A 19,905-nucleotide genomic window follows, 5' to 3' on the forward strand; every position below is an offset into this window, starting at 1 on the left:
AAAATTATGATATCGGCAAAGCATTTGATCTGCGGAAGACGACTACTGAAGAAATAGCTGTGTTGTCAATTGAGCTTACCTTTCGATCTCTATTCAAACTATTTCGCGAATAGCTTCTCAAAGTAGTCGTGGAAACCTTTGGAGTCGGATCGTATAGACTACCCGATCACCCGTTTTCGAAGTCAGCGTACGTCTTCGCATTTGTCAATTGATCGCTGGCAAGTACTTGGTTGGTTTATTCCCGTGTTCATATTATAACGTTCCTTTCGTTCCTTTTTTTTTATCAGTTGTTATGGCATCGCAGTTCTTCCTAAAAACTTCGCAGGATATCGAGTTATTTCAGGGATATCCAGATTTTACCCAGTCTGCTACCAATCCCGATGGCAGCAGTGTTACTTCATCGCTTCTATCGCCTTGTGGTAGATTCATGGCTCTGGCGACCACGGAGTCAGTTAAGGTATTCTCAGGAGAACTTTTCGATAAGCTTTTGGTGTCATTGTCCATCTCAAACGTATACAATCTGCATTTTTCACCATCAGGCAGTTATCTAAGCTCCTGGGAGAGACCTTCCGCTCAGGATGAGTCGCATCAGAATGTCAAAGTATGGTACCTAAATCAAGACTTTGCCAGCCAAAGTGACGAACATAAACCGGTATATGAATATCAGGCCAGAACTCAGAATGGCTGGTCTTTACAGTTTTCGAAGCTGGATAATTACGCATTCAAGCAATTCTCGACGGAGTTGAAGATCGTTAAGCTAGATCAAACTGCCGAGGAAGAAAAGAAATTCGATTTCGATCACCCTTACGCCACTTTGTCTCAATCTCAGGAGTCCGAGGCGCAGATGTTCTCGACATTCCTTGTGTCTCCGGCAGAGCACCCAACGATCTGTACTTTCACACCTGAAAAGTCCGGTAAGCCAGCTCACTTGACTATTTGGCCGCTAGTGGAAGGTCAGATCACGAAGAAAATCGTGACGAAATCGTTCTTCAAGGCGGACTCCTGCCAATTGCAATGGAATGCGCTCGGCAATGCCGTTTTGTGTGTGGCTACGACAGATTTTGACTCTTCGAATAAATCATACTACGGTGAAAACACGTTATACCTGTTGTCATTTCAGGGTGTCAACGGTGCGCTTGGCGGTAACTCTGTCCGCGTACCGCTTTCGAAGGAAGGGCCTATTCATGATTTTACTTGGTCTCCAACTTCAAGACAGTTTGGTGTCATCTATGGCTATATGCCGGCCACTATAACTTTCTTCGATTTAAGGGGCAACGTTGTTCATTCGCTGGCTGAGCAGGCAAAGAATACAATGCTCTTCTCACCAAGTGGCAGGTATATTTTGATCGCAGGCTTTGGAAATTTGCAGGGTGCGGTTCAGATCTTGGATCGTCACGATAAATTTTCTTGCATTTCCAACTTCGATGCCGCAAATACTTCTGTTTGCAAATGGTCTCCCGGCGGAGAATTCATCATGACCGCTACAACTTCGCCACGTTTGAGAGTAGACAACGGTGTCAAGATATGGCATGTAACCGGCAAAATGGTTTTTGTCAAAGAGTTCAAAGAGCTTTTGAAGATTGACTGGAGACCTTCATCGAAGTACAAGACCTTGGGAAATACTCACGTCATCAAAAACTGGCATGAAATATCCGACTCAACTGCCCCAACTGATCCTAAGATCCACAACGCGTCACAATTACAGATCCACCCTACCGTGACAGAGTACGAGTTGAAACATCCCAGGAGAAATGGAAACAGTGGAAGTGGAGCTCAAAGCAAGCCTGTTGGTGCTTACAGACCTCCGCACGCCAGAAGGGCTGGTGGCTCCAGCGTTCCGGGGATGAACATAGTAAACGCAAAGCCTACTCAACGAAGTGTTCCAGGCATGGTGCCCGGAATGGCACCCCCAAAGAGCTCAAAAGCTGCTGCCAAAAACAAAAAGAAGAGGGCGAACAAGAAGAAGGGCGATGGCGAAGAAAATAATGATGATCACGAATCAAAAGCTGGTAGTCCTGCTCCCTCTGCATCACCTGCCGGAGATTCCCCAGTCGTTAAGGAAGTTGCATCTCCTGAAGAAAAAAAGATAAGGTCCTTGCTTAAGAAATTGAGAGCCATTGAAACCCTAAAACAAAGACAAGCCAATGGCGATAAACTAGAAGATACTCAAGTTTTGAAGATTCAGACGGAGGAGAAGGTTCTGAACGAGCTGAAGTTCATGGGTTGGAAGGAAGATGTTGCCGAAAATTAAGAATTCTATGAACTATTCTTCTCTACTACTTGTGTATAAGACCGTATCACATAAGATAAAGCCAATCTATCGAATTGTTAGAATAATGCAACAAAAAGACCGCTTGTTGCCTGCCGAGCTCCTTCAAACGTCGTTGCCTTAAATTATATTGTACACGTTGACCAATCTGCTGAAGTAAAGTCACTGAATATTAAGTCTGAATATTAAGTTTGTATTGAGTCAACAGTCATCAAAAGTTTGATTACTGCTGTATTTCTTCGATTCACCTTTGGAGGACTCACCATAAACAGGCTGATCATTTTCGTAAACGCTTTCTTCCGATAGACTGGCGTCCGCGTATACCTTGATGACTTCATTTCTCCAAAATCCATCATCACCGAGAACCTCTCTGGTCATCAGCTGATAGTGACCAAGTCTCGGCAGTATCTGGCTGGTGACTAAATAATAGCAACCACCGAACCCGAAGATACCCCAAGCAACAACACAATGAATCCAATATGGTAAGTGTTCATAAACGGATTGGTTCCCGACAGGTGGGACATATGGCGCGACAATCAGATACAGGTTGGCCAAGGAAAAGAAGATAGTGATAAAATAGCCAGCCTTAATGGGAGGATCCCACTCTAACTCACCCCGCCTGCGTTTCCAGTAGATGTATAAAAGACCTGTGCTGACACAAAAGTTGATGATATTCATTGGATATGAGATCAGGTTTAGAATGAAGTTATAAGCATCTCCGGGTGGCGGAGCGATGATCGTGACCACACAGACTATGAAATGCTGCAGCAACCCCACGAATGGAGAATTGAATGGTTTGGACGAGGCGAAAAAACTTGGAAATGGCAAGATCCCTTCGCGCCCCAGCTGTTGAATGATTCTACCCTGCGAGAAAATGACTGAAAGCACATTGCCCAGGGCACTTAAACCAACAAAAACTGCCGCCGCCCTCTTTGCTTGGCCACCGAACACGATATCGAAGAAATCTGCAGCCAGGATGAGCTTGGACGAGATCAACTTCTCCTTTGGAACAACAGCGTAATAGGCCATGTTGACGAAGATGTAGATGATAGCAATAGCGACCAAAGCGGTTGGACCAGCAACCTTCAATGTTCTAACCGGATTCTTGACCTCTCCAAGGGCGTAATTGACGTTCGAATATCCGACAAACGACCAGATCACATTGTATAAAGCGTTGACAACTCCGTAAGCCGTAGCCTGGTCAGCACCCTCAAATGCATTGTGAAGATTATAATCTTTCTTCAACCCGCCTCCGAGGGCAACCCAGCCGGTCACTGAAATAAACAGCACGATCCCAATCTTGAACACACCCAAGAGGTTCTGCAGATAGATACCGGCCTTCACGTTCACCCCGTTTATCAAGAACGCGAAGCCGACCACCGCGACAGCAATACCACGCTGGTTCCACTCAGTGATCTCCGCGTTTGCTGCCGTCAGAAACATCACGGCCGTATTCACCGAGTTGCCCGCGGCCCAGCCCAGGAAGAAAATGTACGACGCATACATCGACGTGACCAGAAACTTGGGTTTCTTGTAGATAAACTCCAGGTAGTTTTTCTCACCACCATTCTTTGGAATAGCCGTGCCGAACTCCATGTAGACAAAGAGACCCGCCAGCGAGATGATGGCACCGACTGCCCACATCACAAGCGCAAGCCCTGTCGAGTTGCACAGCGTGTAGATCGTAGACGACGTCGCAAACACACCGGTCCCAAGCATTCTATTGCAGATCAGACAAATGCATGAAAACAGTCCCAATTCCTTCTTGCCCCTATCCAGTTCCGTGACAAAGTGGTCTTCCACATCCTCAGAGGAACCATTCTCAACGCTGCTTTCCTTGCTAAACACATAGTTCTGCTTGTTGAAAATATTCAGCTGAGATACAAACGATCGACCTTTTCCTGCCATTACTGCTATGAACAACTAGTCCAAACCAAAAGACAGCAAGGTAAATCTCAAAGATAATCCTAGAATTCCTTACCCTTTATAGTCCGACTCGATCTGCAGTTGGCCTGCAGACCCCGTTACTGCTGCCGCAAAATTAATGTTAATGCACCAAGAACAGTGGCTTTAAGTCAACTGCTAGCCAATATTTTTTTATTCCCAATACCTGGCGACTTGCAACTACAACACAATGACTGTGGTGGCGTCTCGTCGTACCGAGACTACACGGCATCGCTTCTGTCTGTCAACCTCGATGGGCATCAAAACTTTTCGTCTTGGCGCCGTACGGCTTCAACTTATAGTGGCTTTCTTTTTCCGTGCGCTTCGTGCGAGCTGGCAGTGAAGAAAGGTGCCATCTGGAAAAGCCATACAGAAGAGGGTCTCAGGGCAGTGCTGTGCCGTAGTGTCTTCGAGAAGACGGACCGTAGATCTTGCCTATTATGGGCTCGAGAGCCCGTGGGAGCCAGTAGGAGGCCTCGCCCTGGAAAGCCCAGGAAGCGTTGTCTCGATTGACGAGGTCGAGGTCGTCGATCTTGGTGTTGAAGACGGCGACTCTGCCGCCGTTCTGCTTGCATCTCTCGACGTAGCCCATGGCGGGCCAAACCTTGCCACTGGTGCCGATCACCAGCACCAGGTCGATCGGGGTCGTCGAGTCGTCGTTTCCTTGCACGAAGAAGGCGTCTACCTTATCCATCTGTAGCAGGGGCAGCGGCTCTCCGAACCAGACCACTCCCGGTCTCAGCAGCCCCGTTTTGCACTTTGGACAGTGCGGAAGGTCTTCCTGGTCGAGGTGAGGAAGCGGATCGAAGTCTGAGGAGCTGGCGGTTTCCTCCGGTTCGCTTGCCTGGCTGGCGGTGGCGCCGCTGGGGCCCGCCGGGCCCCGCCTGGCGCGCTTGGCGGACCTTTCGAGCTCTGCGGCGCGTTTTCTCTTGACGCCGACGTCTCTGGGGGTGAACTCTCGCAGTTTGGGCGTCAGGAAGAGGTCTCTGGTGTTGCTGCCCTTGTAGGTACAGAAGAACGAGGTGCAGCGCAGATCGAAGAGGCTGCCGTGCAGCTCGCACAGATCCTGTTCCGCCTGGCCCGCTCGCCGCTGCAGACCGTCCACATTCTGCGTCACCACAAGAACGCTCCTGCGGCGTTCGCGCATCCTCTTCGCCAGCTCCGCCAGCGCGTAATGACCCCTGTTGGGCTTGGCTCTCATCGCTATGTATCTTCTGTTTGAGTAGAACAACCACACAAGACCTGGGTTAGCGTCGAACGCCTCGGGCGTGGCGAGGTCCAGCGAAGTGTAGCCCTTCCACGAGCCTCGCTGCAGTTGGTACGTCGGGATCCCCGAGCTCTGGGACAATCCAGCTCCAACAATACACAGCACCTTGCGTGCCTTTTTCAAATACCTGTGAAACGACTTGAGGTGTCGGGTATCGCTTTCGTTTGCGGGAGACGACCCGCTCTGAGCTGTAGATGCTTCTCCCTGGGACATTGGATATCAGTTCGGTCGGATAGCAGCAGATTCAGAGAGCTATACTGCTAGTATAGCCATCTTATAGCTTCAGGGCCCATTAAAGGCTGTTTGGCGTTAGGTTACCCTGCCATTACGTCTTCCGAAGCCAGCTATCAAGGCGAAAAATTGGCCTTCTACACCGACTTCAAGAACAATTCGACGCACAAGTATCGATCTGAATCGAGTCAAAAGGTCTATTTGGATAGCTGACGGACGGTCGACGATGTCAGAAGAGGGTAATTCACTGCAATCGCGGTTGCGAGCCGAGTACGAGGCGTTGTTTACGTTGAAAGAGGAGAATGGCCTGGAAATCTACCCCATCTTTAATGTGCTGCCTGTGAAAAAGGAGTATCCGGATTACTATGCTCTGATCAAGAACCCGGTGTCGTTGAACACTCTCAAGAAGCGTGTGCCGCACTACACCGATCCGCAGAGCTTTGTGAACGACGTGGTGCAGATACCGTGGAATGCAAAGACGTACAATACAAAGGAATCGGCTATTTACAGGTATGCTGGGATCCTAGAGAAGTATGTGAAGGAGCATCTGGTTCCAAACTTGCAGAAGTTCTATCCTCAGGTGGAATATCCTTATCTGGGGCCGCTGCCCGATGAGATCGAAGCTCATAGGAAATTGCATCCAGGCGGAACGCTGCCAGCACCTAGGAACACAGTTACGATTAAGACGAGGAGAAACCGGGAGCGCGACGCCAGCGTGGGACCGGGAGAGGCGGAAGAGGAGGAGGAGGACGAGGAGTACAATGTCGAAGAAGAGGATGACGAGGAGTATACAGAAGGGAGAAGGCTTCCACATCTCAAGCTCACTCTGCACAGAGGGATGCACCAAGCACACTCGCCGCCATCGCAGCACCGGTCGCACTCATCCACGCCAAAACCGTACGGAAGGCATCAGCAGCAGAGAACTCACATGAGACGTGGCAGACCACCAGTGATCGATTTGCCTTATGTTCAGAGAATCAAAAATGTGCTGAAGATGCTGAAGAAGGAGATTGACGATGAGAACGAGCCTCTGACCGCTACGTTTGAAAAACTGCCGGATGAGATGCGCGACGCCAAATACTACACTATGATATCGAATCCTATTTGCCTCGAGGAGATCAGGAAAAAGGTCAAGACCCGTAAATACAAGGACTTCCAGGCGTTTCAGAATGATTTTACTCTGATGTTGACGAATTACCGACTGTATCATCGTGCAGAACCGCACTACATGAAACGAGCAGCCGTCTTAGAGAAGAAGTTTAATGTGTTTGCACGCCACGAGTTGTCCAAACCGGATAGGGATTACATGCCTGAAGGTGAGTTACGTTACCCTATGGATGAGTTGAATCTCAATGGGAAGAACTACAAAATTGGTGATTGGGTCCTTCTCGAAAATCCCAACGATGCGACTAAACCTACTGTGGCTCAAATTTTCAGGCTTTGGAGTACATCTGATGGCAGAAGGTGGCTGAACGGATGTTGGTATTTAAGACCTGAACAGACGGTACACAGGGTCGACAGATTGTTTTACAAGAACGAAGTCGTCAAATCGGGACAGTATAGAGACCATTTGGTCGAGGAAATTGTTGGAAAATGTTACGTCATCCATTTCACTAGATTCCAACGTGGTGATCCAGACATCAAATTGGAAGGACCACTCTTTGTTTGTGAGTTCCGTTATAATGAAAATGAAAAGATTTTCAACAAGATAAGAACTTGGAAGGCATGTCTACCGGAGGAGATTCGAGACCAGGAAGAAGTGACAATTCCTGTAAATGGCAGGAAATTTCTCAAGTATCCATCTCCTTTAAAACACCTTCTACCACCAAACGCATCCTACAACGACCCCATACCTCAGCCCACTGAGGGCGCTGTCAATGCTCCGCCTCTGATTGGTGCAGTCTACCTGAGACCAAAACTAGAGAGGGATGACCTTGGAGAGTATTCAACATCCGACGATTGTCCACGTTATATCATCAGACCAGGCGACCCGCCTGAGGAAGGTAAAATTGACTTCGAAACAAGCACAATTTTAACTAACACCACTACCGCGACTGCCTTACCGAAAACAAGCCAGTCAAATTCCAGGCTCGCATCCCTGAAACACAACAGATCCGGCACCGGCTTGAGTGGGATGAGGAATGGGTTGTATTCTTCACCTATTGGCTCTGCAGCCGCGTTAGCGAACGCATCGCAGGGTAGTAGGTTGGGGACCCCGAACGGTCTGGGTCCCGGCCAGCAGTTGACCGTACAGGGTCTCAAGCAACATCAGCTCAACAAACAGCAGCTGCATCTTCAACAGCAACAACAGCACAAGAGGTCACAAGCGTCCGGCTACAATCTCGCGACCGTCGTAAACAACCTCGCGGCACAAGCGTCCAAGACCTCCTTGGGATACATTTCAATCGACGCTCCGAGCTCGTTTGTCCTGCCCATCTCAATCACCAAGAATGTCGATGTGTTGCAACGCGAGGACTACGATAGCCAGGTAAGAAGGCTTGGCAAAGACCAGGTGCCCAGAAGAAAACGTCACAAAGGTGAGGTGCTATGGTTTAGAGGTCCCAGCGTGGCTATCGAAGAGAGGCTTCTGAACTCCGGCGACAAGCGTCTGCAGCCACCGCTCAACAGATGGTTTTCAAAGAACGTGAACAAGAAACCAAAACCAAAGCTTGACTATGAGGAGATAGAAGAACTCGTGGACACAAACGAAATTGATATGGAAGAGGACGACGATTCCGAAGATTCAGAATACGATATAACCCTCGACCAGGAGGACGAAGCCCTCCCAGATTCCTTCCCACTCGGTCTGCGCCCGTCAGCTCGCTTTATGGCCTTTAAGCTGGCAGCACGTGACAAGAGTGCCGAAACGGAGTCAATATAAGATGACATAATAATTTCAAAAAATTAACCACAGGCGTTGCTGATGAAGTATATTTAAAGATGAGATGAGCAGCTCAATTTTAATTCGTAGAGCATTGAGTCCACTGACAAGGACAAGCATTATTTCAACAGATCCCGTTGCCAAAGATGTCTGAATTCGACAAGTATACTACACCACTTTCGTCGCGTTATGCGTCTAAAGAAATGTCTGAAATCTTCTCTTTGAGGAACAGATTTTCGACCTGGAGAAAGCTTTGGTTGAACTTGGCTATTGCTGAGAAAGAATTGGGATTGAGTGTTATCACAGACAAGGCCATTGAAGAAATGCGGGAACATTTAGCTATCACAGATGAAGAGATTGCTCAGGCTTCTGCTCAAGAGGCGATTGTCAGACACGATGTGATGGCTCACGTGCACACTTTTGGTCAGACGTGTCCCGAGGCCTCTGGTATCATTCATTTGGGGGCCACTTCCTGTTTTGTCACCGATAATGCTGACTTGATCTTCTTGAGAGACGCTTATGACTTGATCATTCCTAAGTTGGTGAATGTTATCAACAGACTGTCAGATTTTGCGCTGAAATACAAGGATTTGCCTGTTTTGGGCTGGACGCACTTCCAGCCAGCTCAGCTGACCACTCTGGGTAAGAGAGCCACGTTATGGATTCAAGAGCTATTGTGGGATTTGAGAAACTTTGTTAGAGCAAGAAACGACATCGGTCTTCGTGGTGTGAAGGGTACGACCGGTACTCAAGCGTCTTTCTTGGCTCTTTTCCACGGCGATCATGACAAAGTGGAGGCGTTGGACAAGAGAGTTACCGAGCTATTGGGCTTCGACGTCGTCTATCCAGTCACTGGTCAGACCTACTCCAGAAAGATCGACATTGACGTGCTATCCCCATTGTCTTCGTTTGCAGCTACCGCTCACAAGATGGCTACCGATATCAGATTGTTGGCTAACTTGAAAGAAATGGAGGAGCCGTTTGAGAAATCACAGATTGGTTCGTCAGCCATGGCATACAAGAGAAACCCAATGCGCTGTGAACGTGTCTGCTCTTTGGCCAGACACTTGGGTTCACTGTTCAATGATGCCGTGCAAACTGCCTCTGTTCAGTGGTTTGAAAGAACTCTAGACGACTCCGCTATCAGAAGAATCTCTTTACCAAGTGCTTTCCTAACCGCTGATATTCTTTTGTCCACTTTGTTGAACATATCTTCCGGTTTGGTTGTTTATCCAAAAGTTATCGAGAGGCGAATCAAGAGCGAATTGCCATTCATGGCCACTGAAAACATTATCATGGCTATGGTGGAAAAGGGTGCTTCTAGGCAGGAAGTTCACGAGAACATCAGGGTGCTGTCTCATCAAGCTGCTGCCGTGGTCAAAGAGCAAGGTGGCGACAATGACCTAATTGAACGCATCAAGAACGATGCTTTCTTCGCGCCAATCCATTCTGAACTTGATTCTCTGCTAGAGCCATCAACGTTCGTTGGCAGGGCTCCTCAACAAACCGAAAAATTCATCAAGAACGATGTCAAGAACGCTCTGCAGCCATTCGAAAAGTACATTAATGATGCCGACGTTAAACTGAATGTGTAAATTATGTATGATGCATGGAGTTTTATTGTCTGACGACAGTCTATTACCTTTTAATTTCTGAGACACGAATCGAGAAGAAAAGAGTTCCAGCGATGCATTCTCACAAACAAGAGCTTATCATCTGTCAAATCCGAGAGTCTTCGCGGTATCTTAACCTTGTTTCCCCTCAGGTACGATCCACCAAGTAGCGAAAAGGAGCATTGCTCATCCCTCAACGTGTTCTGTCTGCGCAGTTCCCTCTCATGGGCCTCTGCTATATAAGATATCATCCGACCAAACCCACCGGTTATGAAGTTCCAATTCTCAGATATTCGCCGCATCGACGTTTTATGGTCCTTCGAATCAATTGTGAATATCATGCAGTACCTTCTCTCATTTCCACGAGCATTCTCATCGTTCAACTTGAACCCTACCATCAAGTTCAGCCCACGTAGATCATCGTAGAAGACCACCGGAGTCCCATCGTAAGTCATAGTCTCTTCCGAGAAGCACCTTCGAATGATCAAGGTCAGAAGCTGATATCGCACCGATGAATATTGTGTAGAGACATAGCAACGATTGGCAATATTGCTCTTCATAGAGCGTACTCCGCCGTGCAAATCACCAGGGAAATACATCGAGCAGGACTCGCAGTAGGAATCAGTGGGATAGTTGGGGACCAGCAGTTCATCGCCTGTAGAGCCAGGTGAACCTGCCTGCGTAACCATCAGAATTCTTGGCCCATGCTTATCACAGAAATGCGCCAAAGATATGAGCATAGACGCCATCGGAATAAGTATATATATGCTAATGATCAAGCTATGGAAATTCTAAGCTTCATCTCTTGGTTTTTCGTATTATAATATAGAGAGCATCGCTTGCGAAACACTAAGAGACTATAGAGATGTGAAAGATCAACAAGTTTGAAAGCTTCCAGGACCCGGTGGCTTCAATGGGCATATGCCTTCGTATTTGCTGAGACGTAGACTTCGACATGTTCGCTCGATAGGAATCAATAACGTATCTGCAGCCATTGAAACGAAGTCGGAAAAAGTGGTGGTGCCATTCCCAGCATGTTTCCTGGCATTGCAATCGATGAAGGGTGAAGTTTTGTACGTCAGTGAGGTGCAGCGTGGTTTCATAAACACCGTTCAGTTCAACGAGTTGCCGAGGCTCGAACACTCAATCTCTCACATAATGCTGAGGATTATGGTTAAGGTACCTGAGCAATGCGGCCTTGCAAGTGCCATGAAACGAGATAGTTGGCTTGTTTTACGGGAGTTCGAAGTGGATTTCAATAAATTACAGAGCATAGATCTTGAGGATCAACTGGAAGGCCACAATGTACCATTATTCGAGATGAATGACGGAGTCTATACACTGCAGTGCCAGCCTGTGGTGAAGGCTACAGCGAACGACGACGCATACTTGCGACATAGGCGCAACGCCTCACGAAATCAGGTTCAGGAGTCGTTTTCGTATAATTCAGCGCTGAAGTTGAATATCATGGTAAGTTACAAAGCACAGGTTTTGCGAGAAATCCAGGAAACATCGAAGAAGCTTGAAAATGCTATCGACTCTAATGGGAAACACAGTCGTTGGCAGATCGACTGTGTAAAGAGACATCTCGCGGATCTGAGGCAGTCATTCACTACAAAGAACGCATATTTGCGACAGTTGGACGAGGAACTCAAGAGCAGCATTGATCAATATCACAAAACTTCGACTCCGTCTCCAGATGGCCAATCCCTTCAAGAGTACTACGGGAATAACTATCCCAATTTGATCAAGATCAAGGACCGTGTAGACTCTTTAAAGCTGAAAAAACTGAGCCGGCTCATCAGCATTTTTCAAACCACTTGCCTGTTTCAGAAGGAGATTGGTTTTATAGAGCATGAAAGTGCATGCATGGCAGGTGCTCCATATGAGAGGACGAAACTCAAATTAGTAGACCAAGAACGCGTTCTGGCAATAGCCTTGAGGTCGGACGCCGAAAGAAATATTATCAACACATGCTTGGGTTACTATTTGCTTTTCATCCAACTTACAGCAACGACAGTCTTCCAAATTGCTTTGCCATATCGCATGAAATTTAATGGAAGTACTTCCATGGTTGGCAATGGTTGTCTTTATTTTAATGATAATTCGTCAGCAAAACGTTCCGAGGCGCAGTTAGATGCCATCGATTGCTTCAATAAGAATTTGATCCAAGTTATTCAGCGTTGGGAACACCATGTTTTAACACGAGCTGGTGATCAAATGTCTCGGATGGAGAGCCATTGAGTCTCTTCCACGTGTAAATATTGCCCTCTTTCGTGTCGAGTTGGAAAGTCCTAATACGACGTTCAGTCCCACCATATCCCGCATAACCACCTTCGCCGGCACCTCCTCCAAAGCATAGCCATATTTTCTTGGAGGTGGAATCATCTAAAAGACAGTAATCGTTACAATGGTCATGACCACAACTCGTGATATCGACACCCAAGTAATTAAGAGTATCGATGCCTCCTGAATTGTATTTCGGAGCAGTCACACCTTCCTTAAGACTGCCTACGAAAGGGTTTCTGGTGCCAGGTGACCTTCGTGAGTCAATGTTCAAGTATTCAGGCAGCGGGATGTGAAAGAATGCCATAGAAAGATGAGCACTCTCATCCTCGGAAGCAGTAAGTTTCAACTTTTGGTCGTAGGATTGTCGCAAATAATCCCATTGAGCCTCTTTTATCCAATCATATCCGGGATAAACTTTACCCATTGTCGAATACTTATGGGAGTCCAAAAAGTATAGTGTGATTAACGCATTCTTACCGTTGGAGTCAAATACCTGGTGGAAGTAATTTCCCACTCCAAATGAGTTATCGGCCGTATCTTTTGGGCCGATGGTAAACAACGAATATGGAAGAGTTCTCGCGAGCTTCGACAATTCCCATCTGGTTAAACTTCCTTCGTCATCGTGGTTTCCCCATATCAGTGCCCAGGGAATTTTCCGCTCAATTACTGGTGCCAAAGCCTTCATAAGGCTGGTCTCGGAATCCTGGATCGATTGGTCGCCCATGATCTGATCGCCTGTGTAAACGACCATGTCTGGTGACTCTATATCAAGTACTTTCTCAATGAAATGCATTGTCTTTGAATCAGCATCACATTCCGCATGCTTTGGATATTCATCTCTACATTGGCTCTTTCCAGTCGCGAAATGCAAGTCTGCTAGCTGAACTATCTTGAACTTACCGTCCTCCTTGACTGTCAGACGTCGCACATGGTTTGCCGATTCAGGTAACTTCAGGTATCTGTAAGTGAGATAACTCGGAAATCTTTTGTTTTCCACTTTCCAGGACTTGTCGAGGTGCCAATCTGGTCGAGGATCCAGACAGTCTTCGCCAAACAAGACGTTTATGCCGCTCAGGATGGGCTTATCTTGACTCACCGCAGCCAAGGATAACGGCTCGAGCGATATGTGTAAGTTGTCAACCATCTTCGTTCCACCAGAGTTACCCACAGATGTCACTATATTGAAATCTCTCAAAACTTCTTCATCCAGCTCGGAAACAAACGATAACGGCAGCACATCGTAGAACAGAAACTCAGATGTTCCAAACCATCGATATCCCAGAGAGCTTTTCAGATCTTTTCGTATTATCTTTCTGGTAGTGTATGCTGTATTCACCACAGCCGCCTGTCTCGTGCCGTAGCAATGGTTCCAAAGTCTTCCAACATGGAAGCAGTCAATCTTGCCGACATTTACCACAATCTGGCTCCCCAGATCCTCTTCTTTGACGTCTCCATTGACGGACTCAGGCGTTGTACCTTGTCGCCTAGAGTAGAGGCTCTGAATGACGCATTTTAGCACCACAATCCCCAGTAAGTAGGTCAGATACCGCCAGTACCTCCTTGAAAGCCAGCGCATATCCAGCGATCCGTTTTTGTAGCTCTCCCATCAGCCGACTCTGTACCAATCTTCTTCACATCAGCTTCTCGATGACTATCACAAACACACCGACACGCGAAACATAAAGGCCTAATCCAACGATCCCTGCCTTGCTATATATCATTACACATTCAAACAACTAATCTTTCCCTACAGGTTGTCTCTCATCCGACTGCGGTCTATGATCGTTCCTAAGCAGGCCACCAGCATTTCCGCCAGGCTGGTCTCCTAGCACTTTCCGCTCGAATGTGCCTCCGTGAATCACCGTGTGGGGTCTCCTCAGGGTTTCAGGGTCAAATTCCTTGACCTTACCACCTCTCTCAAGGACTATCTTTGGTTTCTCTTCAGCAGTTCCACTGCTGCCTCCCAACACTTCCTTCTGCGATTCAGTACCACTCATCTCTTGATCTAGCAACTCGACGTGGAGCTCCTAGAGGGACGAAATGGCCCTCGGATGCCTCTTCCTGGTCTCTTATATACTGTCCTTCAAGAAGGGCTATACCATTAGCGTATACACGTGATGGTAGCGTACTAAGGCTTAGGATCTTTATAAGATGTGGCAGCTTAAGACTTGATTCAGCATTCGATAGCTTTGGTTTCGTTGCTTGGTGCTCAGTCCAGCTGGTCAGTGATGGGAGAGACTGCTGTTGATGCCCGTTTTGTGAAGGCATTTCTGGAGAGCCTTCAATGCGAGCGCTATTTGGATAGGTTTGTTGAGTGCAGGTTGCTTACACCAAAAGAGCTACGGTTTTTGGATCGAGAGGTGCTGGCAGCACTGGGAGTGACGAAACTTGGAGACCGGCTCCGGATTCTACATAAGGCTAAACAATTGAATAACACTAAGCCGAGTAAAGAATGTGCTGATGAATTGAATGAGGTTATCAGAAAGATTGGCTCTCTCTCTACTTCTGGACCGACCAGTAACGAGGAACTGATTACGGAGAAACACTCAGTGATATTTATCCTGAACGATGGATCTGCCAAGATGGTCAACGTGAATGGATGTTTCAACGCCGACTCAATTAAGAAAAGACTTATCAAAAAACTGCCGACAAAAGGTGAGGATGATGAAGCTTCCGCGGTGCAGAGCTACGACGTGTTTGTTGTCGATTACGTGAAAAATGTGCTCCATCTGCTTTATGACGTCGAGTTGGTTACGATCTGTCATTCTGCTGACCGCCTGGAGAAGAATCGGCTGATCTTTGTTTCCAAGGATCAGGCACCGAGCGACAAAGCTATTCTTACTTCGAAGAAACTTTATCTGAAGACTTTGAGCGCCTTGCATGCTTCCTCGTCTCAGGCAGGCGGCAGAGGACCAGTATCTGCCATCGGTTCCACACCTCATCTCACAGTGGAGAACGGTAAGGAAAAAATTCGCAAAATCTTCAACCAAAGGCCTCCCAGCGAGCTTATATCTACCAATCTGGCCGGATATTTCCCCCACGCCGATATGAAGAGGTTGGAAAAGACCCTCAAAGAATCGTTTCGACAATCTGCGAGATTGTCAACAATCCAGGGACGAGTGCCCAGCAAGGAGTCGAATAAGGTGGGCGATATATTGCTAAACCACTCAAATGCGGTAGACTTTGCCCTGCTGCACAGTTTGGACCATCATTCCGGCCACAAGGAACAGGAGGGTTTGAAGTTGACTGGCCGTTCATCAACAAGGAAGGCTGAAAGTAGCCGCACTGAACCACAGAATGATGATCGCATAAAGCTGTGGAGCTACGACTCCGATGAGAAGGGTGAGGAAGATCCCGACAACGAAATTGTTTCGCTACCAACGAAAATGGCTACGCCGAAAACGTGGCTCAAAGGCGCCAGGATCGGGTCAGGCAGTTTTGGTACTGTGTTTCTAGGCATGAACGCTCGCACAGGTGAGCTGATGGCGGTCAAACAAGTTGAATTACAATCTAGCGCCTTTGCTGCGGGGATCGTTGGACCCCCAGACCATAAGAACGATTTCCAGCAAGAACAGAAGCTGAAGAATGCGTCTCGCATACACAGAAAGATGATTGATGCTCTGCAGCACGAAATGAATCTACTGAAGGAACTCAACCACGACAACATAGTGAAATACTTCGGGTCTTCCCAGGAGGGAGGAAACCTAAACATCTTCCTCGAGTACGTCCCCGGTGGATCGGTCTCGTCGATGCTCAACAGCTATGGTCCGTTCGAGGAGTCTCTGATTACTAACTTCACAAGGCAGATCCTAATCGGCGTCGTCTACTTACACAAGAAAAACATCATCCATATCAAGGGTGCCAACATTCTGATCGACATCAAGGGCTGCGTAAAGATCACCGACTTTGGTATCTCTAAAAAGTTATCGCCTTTGAACAAGCTGCAGGACAAGAGGGCATCATTGCAAGGTTCCGTCTACTGGATGGCGCCGGAGGTTGTCAAGCAGGCAGCGACCACCGAGAAGGCAGATATCTGGTCAACAGGCTGCGTGGTGATTGAAATGTTCACCGGTAGGCATCCGTTCCCAGATTTTTCTCAGATGCAAGCGATTTTCAAGATCGGCACCAGCACTACTCCAGAAACACCATCCTGGGCGACTGACGAAGGAAAAGACTTCCTGGAAAAGACATTCCAGCTGGATTACAAGAAAAGGCCAAGCGCAGCTGAACTATTGCAACATCGATGGTTGGATACTCGAATCCTATAAGTTAACTAGCGGTAACACGTGATCTTATATATAGAGCATCAAGTACTGGCTAAGTAGTCGTAACTGATATGGTATGAAGTCGTTGACTGACGAGTGGCATACTATAGCGAAGGCTTCAGATGTGCCCTAAGAAGTTGAACTATGCTGCCGGCGATGATCTGATGGTATGTTTATGGACAAGGCATGAAGACGCTTTCCTGAAAGTGTTGACAGAGAACTAACGAATCAGAACAGCTATATGCGACGCCAAAGGAAGCAATGAGGGAGAGTAAACGTAGGATGGACGAAGAGAAACTGAGAAGACAACAAAAACACGAGCTCAAGGCTGGACGTGCCCGAGTGGATCCCAGCATACACACTCCGCCAATAGGCGCTGCGTCGAACTTTAACGGCAACGGGACCAATTTCCAAAACAACTATGGATCATATAATAGTCCTAGATATGATGTTAGGCCGACAGCTCCATCACAGATGAATGCGTATGCAACTGCGGGACCTAGTTCTACAGGAAGCACCGGAAGCAGGCCCAGACCGCCTTCTGTGACTGCTCAATTTCCTGCGAGAATAACGCCGCCGCCGCAGCGTATTGTCAGCTCACCTCCAAATTTATCCAGTCCAGCAACTTCCGGCTCAAGGAGCTCAGTTGAAGCCATCGAGGACTCAAAAGATGTACGAATCGCAACACAGCTGTTTGCCAACCACGATATCAAGAAAAAAGGAAGACTGACCGCGGAAGAGCTTCAAAATCTGTTGCAGAATGACGATAATACACATTTTTGTATATCAGCTGTCGACGCCCTGATAAACCTATTCGGTGCCTCTAGATTCGGGACTATCAATCAGGCGGAATTCATTTCGTTGTACAAGAGGGTAAAGAACTGGCGGAAGATCTATGTCGACAATGATATAAACGGTTCATTCACGATATCGGTCAGCGAGTTCCACAACTCGCTACAGGAGCTCGGATACCTAGTGCCGTTCGAAATTAGCGAGAAACTGTTCGATCAATACGCAGAGTTTATGAATCAGAGCGTCAACGGTAAAGAGCTTAAGTTTGACAAGTTTGTGGAGGCGTTAGTGTGGCTCATGAGGTTAACAAAGACTTTTAGGAGATACGATCTCAATCAAGAAGGCATAGCAACCATCCATTACAAGGATTTTATCGATCAAACGCTCTATCTCGGGCGCTTTCTGCCGCATTAGATTATGCTCGAAGAATACCAGTACAGCTTTTCGCCCAGCGAGGAAACGCACTGATGTTTGGCCAAGCGGGATCGTAGGCCTTACCGTCATTCAACTTCGGCTCAAGACAGCGGCTCTGAACACCAACATATGTAACAAGAGATCCCGAAATGTTTATGCGCAAGGCTTCGCCCCGCGAGCTAAAAGTAAGAGATTGTATGCATCTACGCTTCCGATCAGGTTCTTGATCTTCAATCGGTAGACAGTGCTAATTGAAGCATCCCCGAGTGAAGGCCGCAGAGCCTGTAGTAAATACATAGGTCAAACCCTTCTTACCCTAAACAAAATCTTACAAGTCACCCGGTCTTTATCAGAATATATTTTTTCAGCTATTTAAGATGCCAAGACCAGGCATTTCGACTAAACTCTTGAGCGATCTCTGGTGTACTGGGCAACCTTGAGATTCAGTAGACCAATTCAATCGAGAATTGGACGGAAATGCTTGCTGCATTAAAGTCTTAGTGGGCAAATTTTTCGTCTCTCGGCTCAGCTTTGATTTTACATGATGAATACTTACTTTACCTTTTTTTCTGGCATCTCTAATGTTAGAATGTGAAGTTTAAGTACTATCCATTCGATGAATATACCCATTGACAATTATCTGACCAAACCAAAGCCAAAGCAGTAAATCTGTAATTCCCCGCCTTGAAGCCCTCGAGAAGAGTATCCTGTTCTTGGGGCTTGCCGCAATCGCAACGTGTCCCTGCCGTAATGGATATATGAAGCTGCCCTATCGCTTAGTCTCATGGTGACCACAGTTCACCACGACCCCTGGGTGCATAGAGAGTTTTCTCAAAATTGGTCTTCACTACACGTTGGCCCTGTTTGGTGGTCTCTTCCGTAATTCCGCTCTTCACAATGACATCGTTAAATTTCTTGCTCTGTTTGTACTGCTTTGCGTTCATCTCTTTGGTCAGAGCTGAATCAGCATCGACCAAGGAACACCACGGAATTCTGCAGATATTCGCCAGATTTCTCACTTGCGGGTCCTCAGTGATCAAAATCCACTTCAAGCCATCGGCCCCGTCGTCGAATTGACACTTGTAAAGACAACTCTTGACCAAATCCTTCAGTCTCTTCGGTAGCTTATTCAAAGTCTCCAGGTCCTTGGGATTGTCTCCGACAAACGCCAACACTTCCGACCATGCAAGGATATCTGGGATATCTGGGAACTCGATAATAAGCTCAAGGTTTGCACCTGGATGATCATGTATGTTGTCGATGAATTTCAAAGACTCACGAGCCACAAAACTTTTACGCTTGTATCTCAAGAAGTCTAGCTCATTCAAGGTAAAAGTTGGAATATAAAGTCTCAACGTAGTCGTTTTCGGACACTCAAGACACCATCTCTTGATGTTGCCCAGACCTTTTTCGAACGATGAGGCCTCCACGACGAAATTGTACGCATTTCTCGAGATCGGTGACTCGACCGCTTCCGTCCCAGCGGCTGGTTGCTTGACCATCTGCAATATAGTCCTCGAAAACCACCACTTCGCCGACCATTCAGTGCTCATCAGCTCATCTTAGCCGGAGTCCCTTCGATGTATTGTATAATTTTCACGTTCGTGCAAAGCGACACACACTATCCGAAAAAACTGTACAAGAACTTCAAGAACAGTCTAATATGAGAAGCCTTCACGTCAAAAGAAGACGTTCGTCAAGGTTATCGTTCTCCCCGAAGTTCTTGGGATCTCAGCCAACTTGCCGTTGGACGAGGAGCCATTCCCGTGCACATCGTGCAAACGAACTCTTGCGACATCTCCGTTTCTCAAAACTTACACGTTTTTCCGCTAGTCAATCGTACATTCTTTTGTTCGTTTAAGCTAAACGATCTCGTGCATTTTCATGCGAAGAAGATCAGCATCAGGTCCCGTAATTCTTGATTCGTTTAGCTATTCGAT

At 47.2% G+C, this 19,905-nt stretch overlaps 12 protein-coding genes across 12 annotated transcripts; 6 read left to right on the plus strand and 6 right to left on the minus strand.

Moving 5' to 3' along the window:
• Positions 1-292: 292 nt before the first annotated feature.
• Positions 293-2,251, plus strand: HG536_0E01120 (translation initiation factor 2A; the record flags this gene model as incomplete). Its single annotated transcript, XM_037283979.1, has 1 exon — positions 293-2,251. One exon carries the CDS (start codon positions 293-295, stop codon positions 2,249-2,251), a length of 1,959 nt encoding a protein of 652 aa, XP_037139875.1.
• A 219-nt stretch (positions 2,252-2,470) lies between these two features.
• Positions 2,471-4,177, minus strand: MUP1 (Mup1p; the record flags this gene model as incomplete). Its single annotated transcript, XM_037283980.1, has 1 exon — positions 2,471-4,177. One exon carries the CDS (start codon positions 4,175-4,177, stop codon positions 2,471-2,473), a length of 1,707 nt encoding a protein of 568 aa, XP_037139876.1.
• Positions 4,178-4,595: 418 nt separating this feature from the next.
• On the minus strand, positions 4,596-5,693 carry HG536_0E01140 (uncharacterized protein; the record flags this gene model as incomplete). Its single annotated transcript, XM_037283981.1, has 1 exon — positions 4,596-5,693. One exon carries the CDS (start codon positions 5,691-5,693, stop codon positions 4,596-4,598), a length of 1,098 nt encoding a protein of 365 aa, XP_037139877.1.
• A 244-nt stretch (positions 5,694-5,937) lies between these two features.
• Positions 5,938-8,592, plus strand: RSC2 (Rsc2p; the record flags this gene model as incomplete). Its single annotated transcript, XM_037283982.1, has 1 exon — positions 5,938-8,592. One exon carries the CDS (start codon positions 5,938-5,940, stop codon positions 8,590-8,592), a length of 2,655 nt encoding a protein of 884 aa, XP_037139878.1.
• Positions 8,593-8,738: 146 nt separating this feature from the next.
• On the plus strand, positions 8,739-10,187 carry ADE13 (adenylosuccinase ADE13; the record flags this gene model as incomplete). The annotated part of the gene is made up of 1 exon (XM_037283983.1): positions 8,739-10,187. The coding sequence occupies one exon, from the start codon at positions 8,739-8,741 to the stop codon at positions 10,185-10,187; it is 1,449 nt and encodes a 482-aa protein (XP_037139879.1).
• Positions 10,188-10,237: 50 nt separating this feature from the next.
• Positions 10,238-10,954, minus strand: LST7 (Lst7p; the record flags this gene model as incomplete). The annotated part of the gene is made up of 1 exon (XM_037283984.1): positions 10,238-10,954. The coding sequence occupies one exon, from the start codon at positions 10,952-10,954 to the stop codon at positions 10,238-10,240; it is 717 nt and encodes a 238-aa protein (XP_037139880.1).
• Positions 10,955-11,126: 172 nt separating this feature from the next.
• Positions 11,127-12,449, plus strand: VPS38 (Vps38p; the record flags this gene model as incomplete). Its single annotated transcript, XM_037283985.1, has 1 exon — positions 11,127-12,449. One exon carries the CDS (start codon positions 11,127-11,129, stop codon positions 12,447-12,449), a length of 1,323 nt encoding a protein of 440 aa, XP_037139881.1.
• Positions 12,379-14,070, minus strand: DCR2 (phosphoprotein phosphatase; the record flags this gene model as incomplete). The annotated part of the gene is made up of 1 exon (XM_037283986.1): positions 12,379-14,070. The coding sequence occupies one exon, from the start codon at positions 14,068-14,070 to the stop codon at positions 12,379-12,381; it is 1,692 nt and encodes a 563-aa protein (XP_037139882.1).
• Positions 14,071-14,230: 160 nt separating this feature from the next.
• HG536_0E01200 (uncharacterized protein) lies at positions 14,231-14,491 on the minus strand (the record flags this gene model as incomplete). Its single annotated transcript, XM_037283987.1, has 1 exon — positions 14,231-14,491. One exon carries the CDS (start codon positions 14,489-14,491, stop codon positions 14,231-14,233), a length of 261 nt encoding a protein of 86 aa, XP_037139883.1.
• A 231-nt stretch (positions 14,492-14,722) lies between these two features.
• Positions 14,723-16,762, plus strand: STE11 (mitogen-activated protein kinase kinase kinase STE11; the record flags this gene model as incomplete). Its single annotated transcript, XM_037283988.1, has 1 exon — positions 14,723-16,762. One exon carries the CDS (start codon positions 14,723-14,725, stop codon positions 16,760-16,762), a length of 2,040 nt encoding a protein of 679 aa, XP_037139884.1.
• Positions 16,763-17,020: 258 nt separating this feature from the next.
• PEF1 (Pef1p) lies at positions 17,021-17,965 on the plus strand (the record flags this gene model as incomplete). The annotated part of the gene is made up of 1 exon (XM_037283989.1): positions 17,021-17,965. The coding sequence occupies one exon, from the start codon at positions 17,021-17,023 to the stop codon at positions 17,963-17,965; it is 945 nt and encodes a 314-aa protein (XP_037139885.1).
• A 782-nt stretch (positions 17,966-18,747) lies between these two features.
• On the minus strand, positions 18,748-19,518 carry NMD4 (Nmd4p; the record flags this gene model as incomplete). Its single annotated transcript, XM_037283990.1, has 1 exon — positions 18,748-19,518. One exon carries the CDS (start codon positions 19,516-19,518, stop codon positions 18,748-18,750), a length of 771 nt encoding a protein of 256 aa, XP_037139886.1.
• Positions 19,519-19,905: the final 387 nt, after the last annotated feature.

The sequence above is a fragment of the Torulaspora globosa genome, chromosome 5, assembly GCF_014133895.1.
Source record: "Torulaspora globosa chromosome 5, complete sequence".
Classification (NCBI taxonomy): domain Eukaryota; kingdom Fungi; phylum Ascomycota; class Saccharomycetes; order Saccharomycetales; family Saccharomycetaceae; genus Torulaspora; species Torulaspora globosa.